The sequence below is a fragment of the Camponotus vicinus genome, unplaced genomic scaffold, assembly GCF_025532165.1.
Source record: "Camponotus vicinus isolate PSW18456_S1 unplaced genomic scaffold, iyCamVici1.0 SCAF_13, whole genome shotgun sequence".
NCBI classification, from domain to species: Eukaryota; Metazoa; Arthropoda; class Insecta; order Hymenoptera; family Formicidae; genus Camponotus; species Camponotus vicinus.
The window spans coordinates 2,114,699-2,132,484 of record NW_028141949.1 but is presented as its reverse complement, the minus strand read 5'-3'; the positions used below and the strand labels follow the sequence as shown (position 1 = coordinate 2,132,484).

Sequence of the window (17,786 nt, the reverse complement as noted above, 5' to 3'; positions counted from 1 at the left end):
GTAAAACAGAATTTTCATGATCTCGCAGGTTCGCACAGTGTATAACAATTTATATTCCTCAAGTTGTCTTCCGAATTCAATCGAGTGTTTTTCTCTTACGCTTGTTCGAGAAAAGTTGTTGGAAAGATATTGTCTTGATAAATTGATTATGTACTCATTTGGTATATGCGAAATGTCATTGATATTCGATCGATTTTATGGAAAGAGTAAACATCATATCAACTTGGTGCATAAATATTTGGACTAAGATATGCAAATTTATCTTTATACACGAGTGTTTTTATACGAGTTTTCATATTTATTCAACTAGGTAAGAATCTCTGATTAATCTTGATTTCATGTTTTTCTCAAAATAAACATTCGAGCCAGCGATATTTCGATTAAAGGTCCGGCGCGTATCTTTGTTGTATATATTTACATCTGGAAGCTTTTTTACGAGAGTACAAGAGACGATCCGTGTATCGGAACTATCTGACTTGACAAAAGTATTTTCCGGCATTCCGATGTCTCGACAAACCGGATTTAAAGGGACGCTTTGAAATTTTACCTGATCCCTTCATTGCTCATCCGGTGTCTAACGTAGAACGCAGACGGCACTGGAACGCAGGTGCATCCCCGTTGTATCTATACAGGTAGAATATTTTCGAAGATCACCTCTGGCGAACAAGCATAAAGAAGTAACACCTGCCGCGCAGTACAGTCTGCGAAGTCTACGGATGCTAATTATTTATACATCTTGGGAAAGATTTACAAAGAAAAGATACAAGCTTTGACAAGACGAATTGATTTGAAAAATTGAAACTTTAAACTTGTAATTTTCTGTAATTTTCATCTCGAATTTTACTTCAAATAACTTATTGCAACAAAAATATGAGAAAAGTTATCGATTTATACTGTTACATGTATATGTATATTACTAAATAATTATTCTTTTTCTATGCGCGATTACAGGTGCAAGTAACCAGCGAAGGAAACGACTTTTCTTTTATCGACGAAATCGATGAAAATTACGTGTACCGTGCTTCTACTTACATGCTAATGTTCTCTCGTTCGTTGAGAGATCAGTGTTTTCCGCTGAAAACTCAGACGACCGGAAAGTCTCATGGGAAACTCTACGATCAACTACTGCGAGTTAGCTGTAAATACCGAGGTCGCATGTTAAACTCGTACTGGAAAAGAGAGCTAAAACATTCATCATCAGATAATCAAGCAAAAATAAGTAATTAAAAATAATTTGTTACATTTCTGAAATACTGTTAATCAGATCTTTAATCTCTCGGAATCAGATATTATCAAAAGCAACTTTATCATATAAATTCATATTAATTTCTTTTAATTTTTACTTGTGTTCGTTTTGAAAAACGTGCTCTAATAAATAGACTGGAATAAACAATGACTTATACTTCAAAATTCGTATTTTCAAAATAAAAGTTATAATACAATTATACAAATTCGTATTAATATAACGTAACGGAATATATTTATTAGTATCGATCTTTTCAACGTCGCTATTAAGCCGGGGCCCTACGTGTCGACCTCTGGTCTCGCAACCTCCCACGACTTCGGAACTTTCGCTTCAACCCTTTCCCTTTGCTCCTCGAGCGAGCCAATCGGAAGATCGTTGCACGTTCCCGCGTCAGGGTCTTACTGGACCCGGCATCGTTTACAATCACTTCAGGTTCCACGAGCAGCTGTCGTATTGTTAGTATTGATAGCGATTTTGACGCGAATTACACACATATCGGGACGTATAAAAATCGATAAAAATTAAAATATTGGCTCAATAATTCATGCAGATTTATGAGAGAATCGATATTTATAAATTTGCGACAAATAGTCCCTTTAACAAACAAAATTTAACAACTAATTCTGACGTGATTTCCAGATATTCGGAAGATTGTTACGGCCATAATTAAAAGGATTAGAAGTGAAGAAAAAAAATGTTTATTACCATTGAAATATGGAAAATAATTTGGATATGAAATCTATAAAGATATGTGAGAATATATAATAAAATTGTAAAAATAATCGCATGATGGCACTTGCGATAAACGTTAAGAACGAAAAAATGAAGAAGAGAAAAAAGGTACAAAAATTTAATTTCAATTTTAAACGCAACAAAAAGAGATATTGCGACGAATAATACATCTACGAGTTTCACTGGACTTTGTCGCTCCAGTTGAGTGAATACGGCACTGGGCATCCCGTGAAATGCGGCCCAGCGGCGAGAAAAACGGGGACCCGGCCTGAGCGAGCGAAAGCATCACTGGGCATTACCAGTCCGGAGTATAGTGACGGCAGTCGTCTCGTGGCGATCGGTAAGGAGTCTCTTGAGACTCGTAGACATAGAACGACGCGACGATTAGATCTGGAGCCTAGGCATCTGAAATTTAGGCTCGGACGGTGCATAATTGGCGGCGACTGACAATGTGGAATGCGCGCTTTCTGAGAGATTACGAATCTGGAGGCGAAAGGAAGCACAGGCGGGAAGCCAGGTGAGATGACGACGGCCACGAGTCGAGGACACGTCGCGAGTTAGCGGGCTTCCCGCCATCTACTACTCTCGGCGCCGCCAGAATGACAGCTACGTGGAATTGAACAATTTGCGTCTCTCGAAGTCAGAGTGGCACGTTCGAGTCGATTGACAAGACAAGGTGTGTTTGTTCTTTTCGCAAGCCAAGGCGAAATATTTGTGACATGTGATAATGCTGATAAAAAAATTGATATCAAATTGAATCTCATATTTTTGTGCGATCGACAATATATCAAAGCAGAGGTGAAGAAAAATATGACAAGAAATTTTATCTAATAGACGATAATTGATTTAATTTCTTTTCTTCTAGTACATACTGAGGAGAAGAATATTTCTTTAAACAGAAAATATGATATAATTCATGCTTTACGGAGATGTATGATATACTTTGAGAAGAAGAAAAGAAAACACTGAAGAGAAGAAAAAAGTAAAGAAGCGTGTAAATGTTACGAGAAGAGAATTGATATAAAATCTGTGCTTCGCGTCTGAACCTACCGAAGCGAAGGGCACCGAAGCCGGAGAGAGACGCGAAGGGGACGCGTAATAGAGGGGAATCGGTGTTACTCATGGCATTGCGCCGGGGATTAGTGTACGAGAGACTGGTATGTCGATTGTAAGCAGCATAGGCTTAAGTTGAACGTGAAGGCCGTGATTGTGCGACTGTGACAAGAGTGACGCTGACGCATGTATGGATTGTACGATCTCGTAAGACGATAGTAGATTCAAAAATGAATAGTTTTCAAAATATATAGCGTAAATGCATTTACACCAAATACATCGTTTCACCGCTTGCGATAAAGTGAATGATATCCAAGACAGATGACAATTTCATTCGAATTTGTACGATAAATTCAACTCCGAAATAATAATGTAATTTTATATCATTTTTCCTAATGAATTTTTCTGACGTGTGAGTAGTGAAAGATAATTCTCATAATTCGTAGAATATGAATGTGAAGGTGTAATCCCGCGTAACTGTGCAAAAGCGAGTAGTGTCAGTTTTCTTCATCTCTAATCATTGGGCAAAATTACCTGGGAGATAATTGTTTCTCTGCCTTTCCTGGATCACGGGACTATCTGTACCGCGGATGAAAGTTAATGTTAGCTAACTGACGCTGAAGGAAACTGGACATAACTGAGTCATAATGGATCTTGTTAAACTAGGATTACGGAAGATCGGGAAGAATCCTTCGTGAGAGTTCTTTCAGTTCGCAAACACGCAACAGTTAGGCGCCGCTGGCAGGTGCACTTGAAACAAGAAGCGCGCGAAAGAAGACGAGAAGGCAAGGATAAGGCCAAAGAGACGAAGAAGAAGAACCCAGAAAATCGGCCGTCGAGAGAGTAGCGCGCGTGTAGGGCCCCCTACGGCGATAAGGCGAGGCCCGGAAGACGTGGAGGGAACGACGTATGTATCGCGCGGGGCCGGTTGCGCGGACCGGGCCCGCCGTCGTTCGTGAGAGACCGCGCGCTGACCCAGATTTTGGCGGGTCGAACCGGCGCGAAGAGACTGCGACGGACTTTCTGAAATGGGACACGGCGCAGCCTGGAGCTAAATTAGCCGCGATGTCCAATAAGAGTAAGTCCCAGCCGCAGCAGCAGCAGCAACAGCCGCAACACCAGCAGCAGCAGCATCATCCTCCGCACGTGATCAAGCCAGTGGACCAGCTGCCGCCGCGCTATCAACCCCCGCCGCAACCCACCAGCGGCATCCTGAAGAATCATCTTCACTTCGCCAGCGGAGTTACGTCGGCGCCGAATTTGGCCCAGGCCGGCAACAGTCAAGGTCCGAGCGCGGCCTTGAACCATCATCAGAGCACGCAGCCACGCACGTTGCCGCCGCCATCGACCTTGCAGCATCATCCGCAACAGCAGCAACATCAACCACAACAATTGACGCAATCACAACAGCAAGTACAGCAACAAGCGCCGAAAGATGCGCAGAGTAAGTACTCACCGAGGATAGAGCATCATCATCATTCGCAACCGGGTAACGCGTTAATTGCTGCTACGTCGGTCGCAACGTCTAAAAGTCAACAACAGCAGTTGCCAAACTACTTTCAACAAGCTAAGATCAATCAAGGTTCATACTTGCCACCTAGTAGCCAATACCCGGCAGTGAACAGTGGCCAGAGTGCGTCAATTAGGCAGAGGATCAGCGACGACGAATTTCTGCGACTCGGCCCTGTGGAGATGCTCAAGTTCGTACGGAAGACCGAGAGTGACATAGCTAGGCTTGCCGCCGAGCAGAATCGCCAGATACAGAGCTTGGTAAGTTTTTTTGCCAAATTTTCTAGTAGTGTAAATGACTGAATTAATCAAATAAATAGTAAAATTAATGAAAGAATCGTGCTAGACATAAAAATACAATTTAATTTGGTTAAAAAATCTTATAAAAATGTAATTCGATAAAAATAGATAACACAAAGGTAAATAATTATTTATTTCATTTGTTTTATTCTTATTTCAGAGAACCTCATTTTAATTATTAACATCTTTAGATTTCCGTCTTTTCAATGAATTGAAATCGAATGAAATGAATGCAGTTCTATTAACTTTGTAGATAACTGGTTATGCAAGTAAATCTTTTCGACTTTTTTAGAGTATCATATTATAAAATCGCGATATACCGTAACATTTCGTTATATTTTCCGGATACGAAATGTGGTTCGCTGACCTTGAAATCTTAACGCGTCGCATGGAAGTTTTTGAGAAGCTGTTGTAGGTCATGCAGATTGAAGCAACTGTTGTAATTTCAAGCAGTCACGCATATGTGAGATAAGGCACAAATGATCGCGAGGACAATCGGTTTTCTTTAGTCGACAAAATGCTGACTTTATTGAAACTGCGTAATCGGAATTGGTCACGCGTTGCTCATACACGTGATGAAAGACTTTTCTTTGACACAATCGATGTATACCGCAACGCAAATACGTCATTCGCGAGATCAATGACTCCGTTATTTTTCTCGCAATGCAGATACATTGACTAATAATGCAAAAGATATTTGATTGAATAAAAGGTGTAACAGTATTATATGATCAAACATATATATATATATATATATATATATATATATTTTTATAATAGATATACATATATATTAATATAATAGATATAATAAATATAATACATAGAGATATAATAGATATAATAGATATAAAAAATATAACATAGATATACAAAAAAATAAAAAATATAGAGAACTTGTAATTGTATTCAAATAGCTCAAAATAATCTATGCTCTGACTTTATCTATACATTTTTATGCAGTTTGAAGTCGTTCCTAACAAATGGAAATATTGCAACAGAATTCTCGTGTTTGAATTTATATAAAGATATTTTTTTACTCATACATTGTTCGTGAAAATATAAAATTTTACCATCGAATCGAAAATCCTGACTTTAAGACATATAAAGCAAGTGGCTTGATAATGTTATCTACTTTCCAGTTGAACGAGCTGCGGGCGCTCAAGGAGGCCAACCAAAGACTGAATGACGATAATCAGGAGCTGCGCGATCTCTGTTGCTTTTTAGACGACGATCGACAAAAGGGTCGTAAGCTAGCGAGAGAGTGGCAAAGATTCGGCCGATACACAGTGAGCGTTATGCGACAAGAGGTCTCGGCCTATCAGAACAAGTTGCGTCAGTTGGATAACAAGCAGCAAGAGCTGATTAAAGACAATCTGGAGCTCAAGGAGTTGTGCTTGTATCTCGATGAAGAACGCGGTGGCGGTCAAAGGGATGACGGCGATGGATCGAGTTCGAGCACAAACGCCGAGGAAACCGCGTTGCCGAGGCCAAGGCATACTTCCACATTTAATGGTAAATCTAAAAAGAAATAACTGACCTTTCTCGTAAATAAGCGAAAATTATTTTTTTTAATGTGAAAGTCTATGTTTAAATAGAAAACATAATAATTCATATAAACATATATATTGCAATTATAGTTTCTATAAAATTATATATGTTCTAAGAAAAAGAAAATCATTAATTTTGCACAATATCTATTTAACATTATAAATATACATTTTATGGGCAAGTGAAACTTGAATATAAGTATACTTATATGCAATATATATATATATATATATATATATATATCGTCAAATAATATGATATTTTGTACGTACAGTATTGTGATATGCGAAAAGTATGATTCGACGAGTTTCTTGCATCCCAGAGTGATTGCAAACTTTGCGAATTTCTTGCAGATCAAACGATGCAATATGTAAGGAGTTTAGAGCAACGGGTGAAACAATTAGAAGAAGACAAAAGCATTCTCCAAGCTCGTGCTCAAGGTTGGGAAGTACCACCAGGTGAAGTTTGGGATAGTTCTGCGAGCCCGAACGACAATACTCATGGTTTAGGAAGTCGCCCGGAGGCTGTAGTGCGCGCTCTTCAGGTTCTTGAAGTCAGAGAACAACTGGAAAGAGAAGAAGGTCATGATGGAGAGAAAGCGCTAGTTAGAGAAATGTGTAATGTAAGCAAATATCATGGTCATTCTTCGATTAACGCGTAACTTTTAAGATATAATCTTTAGTCTTTTATATTTTTAGAAAAAAAATCTTTTAAAAAATACGAAGAATTAAAATAGAGATCTTTCTTTTTTTTAAAATCTAATTATTTTGTATAATTTCTTAGAATTTTTGTTCAAAAGAATCTTCCGGATATTTATGATTAATCGTTTTTACTTTTCAGGTTGTCTGGCGGAAATTGGAAGAGGGTCCGCAAGCGAGGCACTAACGATCGTATCGGGAAAACGACTGTTTGTCAATTCGAATATTATTAATACAAAGCGATAAGATCTAACATACGTCCGAGACGTAACATTAGTATTATAGTGAGTAAATATTTTACAAATATTTTATGTATAGACTTTTTTGTATGTGTATGTACAATTATCTCAATGTGAGAATACCGAAAATATCTATATATTTATACAAATGTAGCATCGTTAGCTTGTCCAGATTGACTGTTTTAACAAAGTATTTTTATTATACAATGTTTATGATTCACTCTCTTCATTATTCCCCCCCCCCCCTTCCTCTTCTTCATCGAAAAAATCTGTCGTAAAAATATAATCACATTTTTCTTATGTAAATTCTCTTTTATAAACAAACATTACAAAGAGATGCCCTAATATTTCAATTATAGAGAGCAAAATTTTTGTTTTTTCGAAATTAAATTTACAGCATTTTTGAAATATCTGATTTATGCGTAACATTGAATCGTTAGGAGTAAAGATATCGATAAGGTCAATTTAGTATTCGTTTTTTACGCCGACTAATTATCTGCCGCGTTTGCTTAAACACGCTTTTCACGAAAAGGCATTTCCTTGACAGAGTTGAATACGCAAGAGCGAATGTTTGTATATTTCTATTTTTATCTCATCAAAGGATTTGCCCTCTCAAATGGTACCGGCGGTGGAGATTGCCCCACATACATCCTGGCTTTTTACTATCCCGCTCCATACCGCTACGTCAATGCAAGGCAATTAGGATATTCTCCAATCTAGCTCCGATCAATTTTATTGCCTTGCTTAGTATACCTTACCGCGTAAAACCATTTGAAAATTAGAATCTGTACATAATTCGTCAAAGAGATGCTAGTATATATTTTGATTTGATTAAATAAGTGAATGAGAATATTTTATATTTAAGAGCAAGTCGAATTGTCTAATAATATCGACTATTTTTTTCTCATCTTTTTCAAGTGCATTACCTATATATATGTACATTTTGAAGAGGAGATTCTCTCTCAGATTGTGCTTACTCCTCTCACACATCCTTGCACTTATTCGTAAATTCTCGGCCGCTGAGCTTGCGCCACCCGCTTCGGACGAAGAATAGCAGTGGGGATCGCGTGCAGCAGCCGCCGGCTGTCGGAAAGATGAGAGTCGCCGGTGATGTGCTTGTGCGGAGGCCTCGCGGAGGACAACGCCAGGATCATCCTCCTTGCCGTTGTCCTGGCAGCGTATATGCTCGCAGGCGCGGCTATTTTCCAAGAGCTAGAGAGTGATCTTGAGATACGGCAGGTACAGAATTGCCATGTCGCACGTGAATCTTCGGAAAAAATTATTATTTGCTCATTGCAATAATTTTTATGAGGAACAATCACAAGTTGAAAAAATGTGTATCTCTTATTTTTTTACATGAAAAGATGGTGACACGAGCTTTTTTTTTTTCTTTTTGCAAATATGCCTATTATTGGCGATTTAAGGAGACTTTATTTAATATTCATATTAGACGCGAATCAATGAATTGTATGTGTATTTTTATAACATGTGATCAATGTATGGAGATATATTTTTAATATGAGATTCATGATGAATCATTCGTTTATTATAATTTTTTATCGATATTTTTGGGGGACGCGGGAGTACAGGCCGCAGAATTTTGGCGGATATATCACGCTTTTCGAAGGCACCACTTGCGAGGTAGCCCTTTAGCCCTGCAGAGATTGCACGAGCTGCTGTACGCTTATGGCAACGCTTCTGCTACCGGAATCATCAACAAGAGACGTCGCTGGGACTTTCCTGGCAGCTTTCACTTCGTAGGCACCATAGTCTCTACGATAGGTAAGAAATGTGACATGTATAATATACCGTGTTTAGAATACTATCCACTAGTCATCCGCATCCACGTCGTGGCCGGGATATCGGGGTCAGTAGGATTCGTATCGCATGTTCTACGCTTCATAATTCTTTTGGTTCTCTGTTCTCGAGAAATCGTATAAAAAGGCCATTTTTAATGGGAACGATCTATTTCAGCGATTTAATTTCACATTCTAGATCTGAACATCTGTAAAAACAAAGTTTTTTTATATTAGAATTATTATTATTAACGCGCATAATATTTTTGATTGCTTCGCTTATAATATGTAATATAAAAATATTGTATTTTAAATTGCAATATTTTTTAATTAAATTTAAGTTCTTCGAGTGTAAAGATGACTAGCAATGAAGTATAAATATTTATATAAGATAAAGAAAAATTGTCGAGATGATCGCATTCTTCAGTAAAACTCTTAGTAATGATGTTAAATAAAGGGATAAGGGTCGTCGGCCGGTGCATGCATGAGAATGTACTCCGGTGAATTCCGGAATGCTAATATCTCGCGACCTAGTCTCACACTTATCTCCACAAGCTGGTTGTCCCTTGGTCGTTCCGATCTCTCTATATATATCCACACACGTCTCTAATACCATTTCTGAAATGAAAGAAGCTGATGATACTGAAGTACTTTTGCAGGGTACGGAAGCACCGCGCCTCAGACAACAGCTGGCAAAGCGGTAGTCGTTCTTTATGGTTTCTTCGGTTGTTCCGGTAATAATAAAAATATTAAGTAATAAAAATATTTAAAAAATCAAATATTCAAAAAATCGCAATCAACAAATCATAATTATTAAACAAATAATCTCTTATCCTAACATTAAAATAAGACTTTAAGATATCTTCTATTGTTCTATGTATTGAAAAATATAGATTTTGGAAATCTGAATGCTATTTAATTAAATGAATTATTATTTAATGATTAATTAATTAATAATTTAGGTGGCATACTGTTCTTCAATCTCTTCCTGGAAAGAATCATCACTTTTTTGGCGTGGATTTTACGCAGCTGGCACATACATCGATTGAGGAGACGTCTTCGCAAGACTACATTAGCGTCTCGACGGGTTTCTAAGTCAGCGAACACTCGAAAAAGATCATCTTTACCAGACATTCTTGACGACGACGATCACGTGGATCTGGACCAATGGAAACCGAGCGTATACGGGGTCATGCTCTACTTGTCCGCGGTTTCCTGCATCATCGCCTGTTGCGCTGCCGCACTCTATGCATCGCTGGAGGGTTGGGATTACTTTGACGCGTTGTACTTTGCTTTCATCAGCTTCACCACCATCGGGTTTGGCGACTTCGTTAGTACGCAAAAACCGAGTTATCCTCACGTACATTGGTATGTTGCAAAAGTTGCTCATCGAATTAGTGAGATTAAAGATTTGCATGAATTTATCCATGGCGCTCAGTTAAAATTTTGCAAAATATTAAGTAAAATTTTTCCTAATAAAAATTTAAAGATATTAATAATTCTTGAAAATCGCAAACTCTATTAAATATAAAAAGCTTTCTGCGAATAACATTCTAAACGTTCGCAAACAGGTTTTATTCCTTTTGTTTACATAGGTATAGATTTGCGAACTTCATCTTTCTAGTGGTGGGATGTTGTTGTATATACTCCCTGTTGAATGTCACATCGATCGTGATAAAACAAGGCCTGAATTATGTGATACACAAGCTGCAATATGGTAATCGGGACATGGCGGCACCGTATTTGCCGAGACGACAGTCTTCGATATCGACTATATATTATTCGAAGAGGAGGCCGACGAGATTCGTTGGTAGAGATTCGATCAGGGCAGAGGATAACTCGGAGACGCCTCGCAGGATGTCCGGCGAATTGATCTCCATGAAAGATTTCTTGTCCGCCAATAAAGTCTCTTTAGCTGTTATGCAAAAACAGCTTTATGACGCCGCGCAAAAACAGAGAGGCGGCGGATCACTTGCCGCTACACCAAATCATCAGATGCTGAAACCCGGTGCGGTAGGTCCACTCGCAATCGCCAGTGAAAAATTTGAAAGTAAAAGCACAATAAATAGATAGGAATAATCATGGCAAAAAAGTAGTAACTATATAAGAATATATACATATATGTAAAAGATGTCTTATATAAAGTAGATAGACTTATACTATCGTATTTCTTCTTAAAGAAACTCATGTTTTAATAAGGAATATGAGTACAGTATGGATTTATATCCAATCTATATATAAGACATCCTGACATATACATATATCATAGAGCATACCTGTATTGAATATATTTTTCACGATGCAAGCAATTTTGATAATTTTGAGCGCAATGATAATGCGTCGATAGCAAAATATAACAAAATTAAAAAATAACTAGTCACTTTATAATATTCCAATATTAAATTAAAAATATAAAAAATTCTGATAAGAAACTTGTCTATATCAAGTATTTGCTAATACCTGAAAATTATTAATATATAAATTAATTTTGGAATTTTTTTGATATTCCGAATATTTGTTCCAATAGTTTTTTTACATTCAATCTGTATTTTACGGTGTCGCAGAGTTCATAGATGTTCAACGTAATTATAATAAACGATTCGTCATATCGCTCATCGAATAACTTTATTTAAGTCATGTTTACAGTACAGTCCTCCATGTACTCAACGACATCGACAAACATACAATCTTCTGCCTCTTTGTAATTGCGATAATGTATGTCGTGTGTATACATCGTGTGTAAAATAAATTTAACGTTGTTTCTCATGGATAAATTTTTCCGAGTGTGAAAATCGTTCGTGCGAGTTTTATTTGCGACATACATCAACCAGATAGGTTTACCACAGGATGTATGAAAAGACACAATTATCCGAACTCAGACGTTGCGGAATACACAATCTTGAACAATCGTTAGAAATTCCTGTAGTGTGCTTACGTGTGCGTAACGCATGGCCAGGTATACACAGCTTAAAATACACGTACGTTACTTCTGTTGCTCGTAAAATCACGAGGACGAAGATTTCCTTGGCTACGTAACTACAGTACCGTGCGTTGATTTAAACCAGACATCTCGAGCCGGCCATTCTCAAACAGGCTCTCAGACTGTGACGCTAGATTCATATGTGGATGAGATTGGCGAATACGAAATGATTACGTGAAAATAGTATGTTCCGGTGAAGAGATCTAAAGGCATTTTACTTATACATTATTCTAAAATGAGAACGTGGATGTAATACGACGAAATCTTGGAATTACGAGAGAGAGAAAGAGCAAAAGTGAAATGGACGATTTCTTGCAGAGTTTTGCAAGTTTTCACGTAATCTACAGACAATCGCACGCCGTTAATGAAGCCAAATACGTTGCGAACAATGACTTTTAATATTATTCGTCCGCACAATCACCATCGTACGGAACAAAATCACGCTGATCTAAGACGCAGTGGTCTCGTCCGCTGCCAAATTTAAGCCGGGCTTAAACATTTTCTTAAACTTGACGCTTAAATTTGGTCCATCTAATTCACACTCGAATGACATCGGATTTTATAAGCTTGGTATAAGATTTTAAAAGTAAAACTACCAGGCCTAGTGTAAAGGACGTGTCGATAGTACCAGGACTTGTTCTACCTTTTTTTTTCTCTTTTTTTCTTTATGATATTTTTAATATTTCAAGAAGAAATCTCTCAACATTTGTGTGAGACTACAATGTTCTCCATCGCAAGTACACTCGAGCCTCATTGGTTTCCAGTCGACGTTTTTAGGCAGTTTTTTTTCCGAGAGGCTCGGTATTCTTAAAACTGCGTGCTCTTTCCAACAAATCTGCTATTTATCATCCACGTTACCGTCGTCAATGTCAACCGACTAACGTACAACCAACAAAACAGCGCCGAGTGTTTCGCACCGGCGCCAACAAAGCCCAAAATATTTTCGGGCGACATGCCTCGCCGCTTCATCATCGGGCAACATCGATCCCGATTTGGGAACGGCAGCAAAAAAACAGCCTACCTCGGCTGCATACAAAGATCGCGAGATTCATATCTCGATAAATTGGCGACGCTCATCCTCGTATCGAGGATGCCGCGCTTCTCCTCAACGTATGTCGCGCATACGCACAAATTGCTGGCCAACCATTTCCAGACCATTATTTCCTATCAGATCAACGTCGTTCGTGATTTTGATTATTTTTTGTTTGAGAAAATCTCCGTTTACGTCACATCCTTGTATGTAATCAGATATTACAAAGTTGTTATCGTTCAGCGCGGGTGGTTGATTTTGATTTTGCGGTGGCCGGTTCCGCGATCGCGGTATTTGATCCGCCGGCTCCATTAAATGGGCATGTTTCTTGCGTTGATGTTGCAAGAGTTTCGCCTTGAATTATAATTTATATATTCTAGCTTTTTCCCAATTTTATCATTTAGCAAATATACACTCAAATATCATACAAGAAAAGAAACTCACCTTGCTGGCATACTGTTTGTGACACCACTGGCAACCTTGAGGGCTAGTTGTAACACTGCCCACTGTTTGACTAAAACTCGGATTCGGCAGTCCCGAAAATTCCGATTCCTTTTGTCGATTACTAGGTGGCAAGGCCGCACCTGGATGGTTCTTCATAATATGCGCCTTACGCTTACTGCTACTTTTATAAACCTTGAAAAAAAAAATGTTATATGTATATGAAAATATAATTTCATTTTTGAAAAACTGTGAAAATATGAATTTATTTCGTAATTAAACCTTGTCACAATACTGGCAGTAATAGTCTCTGGTTTGCCGCAGAATAGGCAAGTTCAATTCTGGTACAGATTCTGGTGCGACGTCGGGATGCCGTTTTGCTAGATGATTTACCAGCATTCCCCTTCGTTTGAAACCCACCAGGCATTGATGACATTTGTAAATAAAGCGATTGTAATCGTTCGGATTTACCTATCAATCAAAGAATTATATAAACAAATAATAAAGCAAACTATACATACATTATCACATACACACATTAATTTTTACTTCAATATACCTTTGGCACAAATTTCTTCGCCTGATTGTTTGGTATCATTTGGTCTCCATTAACTGTTTGAGAGTGATGTATTTTAGTCATATGCTCCTTCAATTTGTCTTTTCTCTTGAATCGCTTACCACAGTTGGCACAATGGAATTCTCTGATAATAAAAATTAATTAGATTAATTAGAAATTTAATTAATTTTATTAATGCTATTTATGTAATTGATGCAATGAAAAGAAGTATAGAGATGCTATACCTATGATCAGAATGTTTCAGTAAATGCATTCGTAATTTATCAACTGTCGGAAAACGTTTTGCACAATGCTGACATTTGTGCTTTCTCTCGCAGTGATGTGCCCGAATGTGTTTGCGAATAACTGAATACTTGATGAATGTTCGCTGGCAGTGGGGGCAGCTGAATATACCGTCTTGATTTCTGTGCGTCTCAACATGATCCTTCAGCATTGTACCTTGGCGAAATAGCTGCCTGCACATTGGGCACTCAAAGACTTGTTTATTTTCTGCAAATCCAAATTATTATAATACAAATCCTCTGATTTATTATTAGACTTAATTGACTTAGAAGTAACAGACTTATTACCTTTATGCGTTTTCAGGTGTCCAGACAATGCAGAGTTATTCATAAATCGTTTCAAGCAGATACTGCATGGCAGTGGTTTTTGGTCCTCAGCACCATGTGCCAAGCAGTGCTGTTGTAATCGTATCTTTGTAGCAAAACGTTTATAACACATTGAACACTTGTATGTACTTAAAGGAGTTAATCTTTTTGTTTTGGGTAGTGCCGATCGTCCATGTTGAGATACATGATTTACCAATTCGCTTTGCTTCTGGAATTCCAGTCCACACTGTGGACATGCGGACGTTTGATTTTCAATTTTGATATCGTTGGAAGAATGAATAATTGTGTGTAAGTTAAGCAGAGACGGTTTTCTGAAAATCAGATTACACACAGAACATTTCCATTCCTTATTACACTTATTATTCTGCCGTGAATTTTCTTTTTCTTTCATGTTTCTGCCGCGAAACATTTTTACGCGTCGATTATTGTAATTGCCATCCAAACGCGGCCATATGGAAATTTGATTAGAAGCTTCTGTCAAAGAAATTGCATTAATGCAGTTAATATTTCAAACTTTTAATATATATAATATTTCTATATTCACAATCTTACCTTTGTCATCTGGTTTATGTATTGGCAAATTTCTGCGACTAGCATAATCGGTACTAGGACCTGCCTTTAATTCTTCTTTCGGCGAAATGTTTCTGTTGGTCAGAAACACTATTCCATCCTTCTGTTGGCAAATGATTAAATTTTGCTCTTTATATGTTAGGGCAGGCCGCACAAAACGCATCCAGTTTGAAGTATCTGAAAAAATATAAAAAAGTAAGAATTTGAAAATTCAATACCTTATTAACAGACATTATAATCTATTACTTACTTTCGTTTGAAACATCTACTTTCAATAATTCACCAGTCTCAGTTTCATAAAGTAATGGTAAAGCATTTTTAAAGGGCGAGCCGTCGTACGCGCACAATACACCTTCTATAGGTCCAAATTGCGTGCGCTTCCGAATATTACGTTTTGCAAAGACTCCATAGGTCACGCCATCCACTGTAGCTTCTGAAGTAGATAACTTGTTTAATGAAAGATATGATCCTGGCAGTGTTGCTACAGCACGTGATGGTACTGGTTGATCTGCGATTGTGCATACATCATTCAAATTACAGCTGTCATCTTTGGTGCAATTATTGTCATATTCGTCGCACCCTATAAAAATCCAATAAGTAAAAAATTATATTAAGAAATAAAAAATAACAGAATATTGAAATATGTACATATATGTACATATATGTAATTAGAATAATTTTAAATAATTTATAATACTTACACAAATCCTTTTTATCTGTTATATGTCGTTTTGATCTTCTTACATCTTTTTTCTCAATTGATTTCTTCTTTTCACTGGGCGATATATTTCTAGTAATTTGTTGAATTTCTTTATCACATTCTGGCAAAATAAGATTGTTATTTTCTTTGTTTGCATCTTCCATTACAGATGGTAAAGCAACATGACTATTTTCTATTTCCATATTTTGATTTTTAAATGTATTGATAACATTTATTTGATCATCTTGCATGACCAAGAAATCTCTAGTCAAAGCAAAATCTGTACCCGGTATTCCTGTTAACATTAAGGGAGTTGCTGAAGATTCCAATTCGGGTGTAGTTTCTGCAAGTATTATACAATAATCAAATAACTATGAAAGTATCTAACAATTATTTTATTTTACAAATAAATTATTTCTTACCTTGCATTAAAATCAATTCGCTACTGACACTCGACACCAAGCCTTCTTCGTTTCCATTGCCAACAAAGTCTGTGGTAGCATCTGTTTGAGGTACAACTTGAGCATCGATTGGATGTGCCAGTTGAGTCACATAATTGATGCTCGTTCTTATATTTGGTTCAGGCTGGGATATTAAAGGAGAGGACGGACCTTGAAGCACAACAACAGAGTTGTGGAAAGGAGAAGAAGGTAGTTGGACTGGTGTGGGGGAGTACCTAGCGGCAGAACTCATGTTTGGATCAAGCGGACTGACGCGATGCTCGAACTCGGACAGAGGTGAGGCTGCCCTTGGAGAAAGAGAAATCTGTTCGTATGTTGGAAATAAGCGGGATTGATCCTCCACATATTCCACCTAGTAATAAAACGATATTTTATCGTAGAAACAGTATCACGTCGACATTGTCAGTCATCGTCAAAGATTACTCACCGTCAAAAACAAAAGCCTGTTGTTTAGTTTCTTCGATTGTTCGCACAAGGATGAAGCAAAAGCGTGATCAATAGGCCAATTCACCGAGGTATCAGCTCCCTTATCGATGCTGGATATCTCGAAAGACTCGGCAGGGGCCCCCTCAGGAGGGCCCCTTGGATCCATTTTACGACTTGTATCACACCAGAGAAGTCTGATATTTTGTCGCCCGTGCCTATATTAGAGTGACATTTGACATAACTATATGAAAGATTGACAGACTAGGAGACCAAACTGCGTTAACTGTCACACGCAATTCTCGTTTGGAAATTAATGCGAGGAAGGGACGAGATCATCACGCGAGAAACAGGTGTCCGTGGAACGAATCTTCGTTGATTTAAAGTCTTCGGGAAGACTTACCAGCCTCAATATACAGGTTTCGAAGTCGATATACCTCTTACTCCGTGATGCACCTGCTGCTGCAGCAGCACTGGCCTGGCCGCCTGGCCCGTCAACAGTCGACGATGTCAATCTCGAATCACGATTGACTACCGTTGAAACAGCGGGAAATTTTAAAATTCGAATTATAAAATTTTACCAAATTGTATAATCATTTTATTTTTATATAAGTTGTACATATATATTTATTTGTAAAATACAACGAATATATCAATGTTATTTTATTAGTAATGTTAATAATGTAAATAAAGATATGTACATACACTTAGGAACGCAAAATATAAAATAAATTATTTCCAATTTGTATAAAATAAAAAAAATTAAAAAACATACACACACACACACACACATACATATATATATATATATAATGCATTATAATTGTAAACATTGAATAACTAAAATGTTAATATTACTTATACTATTTATT

At 37.5% G+C, this 17,786-nt stretch overlaps 3 protein-coding genes across 14 annotated transcripts; 2 read left to right on the top strand and 1 right to left on the bottom strand.

Annotated features, from left to right (window-relative positions):
- The first annotated feature begins 5 nt into the window (after positions 1-5).
- On the top strand, positions 6-7,548 carry Ccdc85 (coiled-coil domain-containing protein 85). 10 transcript variants are annotated; one of them, XM_083087294.1, is made up of 9 exons: positions 6-310; positions 387-811; positions 952-1,219; positions 1,489-1,701; positions 1,886-2,318; positions 2,395-4,801; positions 5,983-6,355; positions 6,745-7,013; positions 7,232-7,548. In XM_083087294.1, the coding sequence occupies exons 6-9, from the start codon at positions 3,941-3,943 to the stop codon at positions 7,274-7,276; spliced, it is 1,548 nt and encodes a 515-aa protein (XP_082943420.1). In that variant the 5' UTR covers positions 6-310; positions 387-811; positions 952-1,219; positions 1,489-1,701; positions 1,886-2,318; positions 2,395-3,940; the 3' UTR covers positions 7,277-7,548. The 10 variants fall into 10 exon arrangements, with proteins under 10 accessions (XP_082943420.1, XP_082943422.1, XP_082943419.1 ...); XM_083087296.1 differs by having other exon boundaries at positions 1,886-2,654; positions 2,844-4,801; XM_083087293.1 differs by having other exon boundaries at positions 1,886-2,776; positions 2,844-4,801.
- Positions 7,549-8,252: 704 nt separating this feature from the next.
- Positions 8,253-13,767, top strand: LOC145964484 (potassium channel subfamily K member 13-like). Its single transcript, XM_083087307.1, has 5 exons — positions 8,253-8,567; positions 8,918-9,110; positions 9,784-9,858; positions 10,087-10,492; positions 10,720-13,767. Exons 1-5 carry the CDS (start codon positions 8,439-8,441, stop codon positions 11,195-11,197), a joined length of 1,281 nt encoding a protein of 426 aa, XP_082943433.1. The 5' UTR covers positions 8,253-8,438; the 3' UTR covers positions 11,198-13,767.
- On the bottom strand, positions 11,733-17,606 carry LOC145964474 (PR domain zinc finger protein 10). 3 transcript variants are annotated; one of them, XM_083087262.1, is made up of 12 exons: positions 17,318-17,606; positions 16,919-17,132; positions 16,453-16,843; positions 16,032-16,373; positions 15,581-15,910; positions 15,313-15,507; positions 14,722-15,234; positions 14,377-14,641; positions 14,135-14,276; positions 13,858-14,046; positions 13,579-13,770; positions 11,733-13,488 (listed from the first exon to the last, which is right to left on the bottom strand). In XM_083087262.1, the coding sequence occupies exons 2-12, from the start codon at positions 17,081-17,083 to the stop codon at positions 13,210-13,212; spliced, it is 3,003 nt and encodes a 1,000-aa protein (XP_082943388.1). In that variant the 5' UTR covers positions 17,084-17,132; positions 17,318-17,606; the 3' UTR covers positions 11,733-13,209. The 3 variants fall into 3 exon arrangements, with proteins under 3 accessions (XP_082943388.1, XP_082943389.1, XP_082943390.1); XM_083087263.1 differs by having other exon boundaries at positions 16,032-16,151; positions 16,317-16,373; positions 16,919-17,601; XM_083087264.1 differs by lacking the exons at positions 16,919-17,132; positions 17,318-17,606 and having other exon boundaries at positions 16,453-16,641; positions 16,707-16,796.
- Between the last annotated feature and the right edge of the window lie 180 nt (positions 17,607-17,786).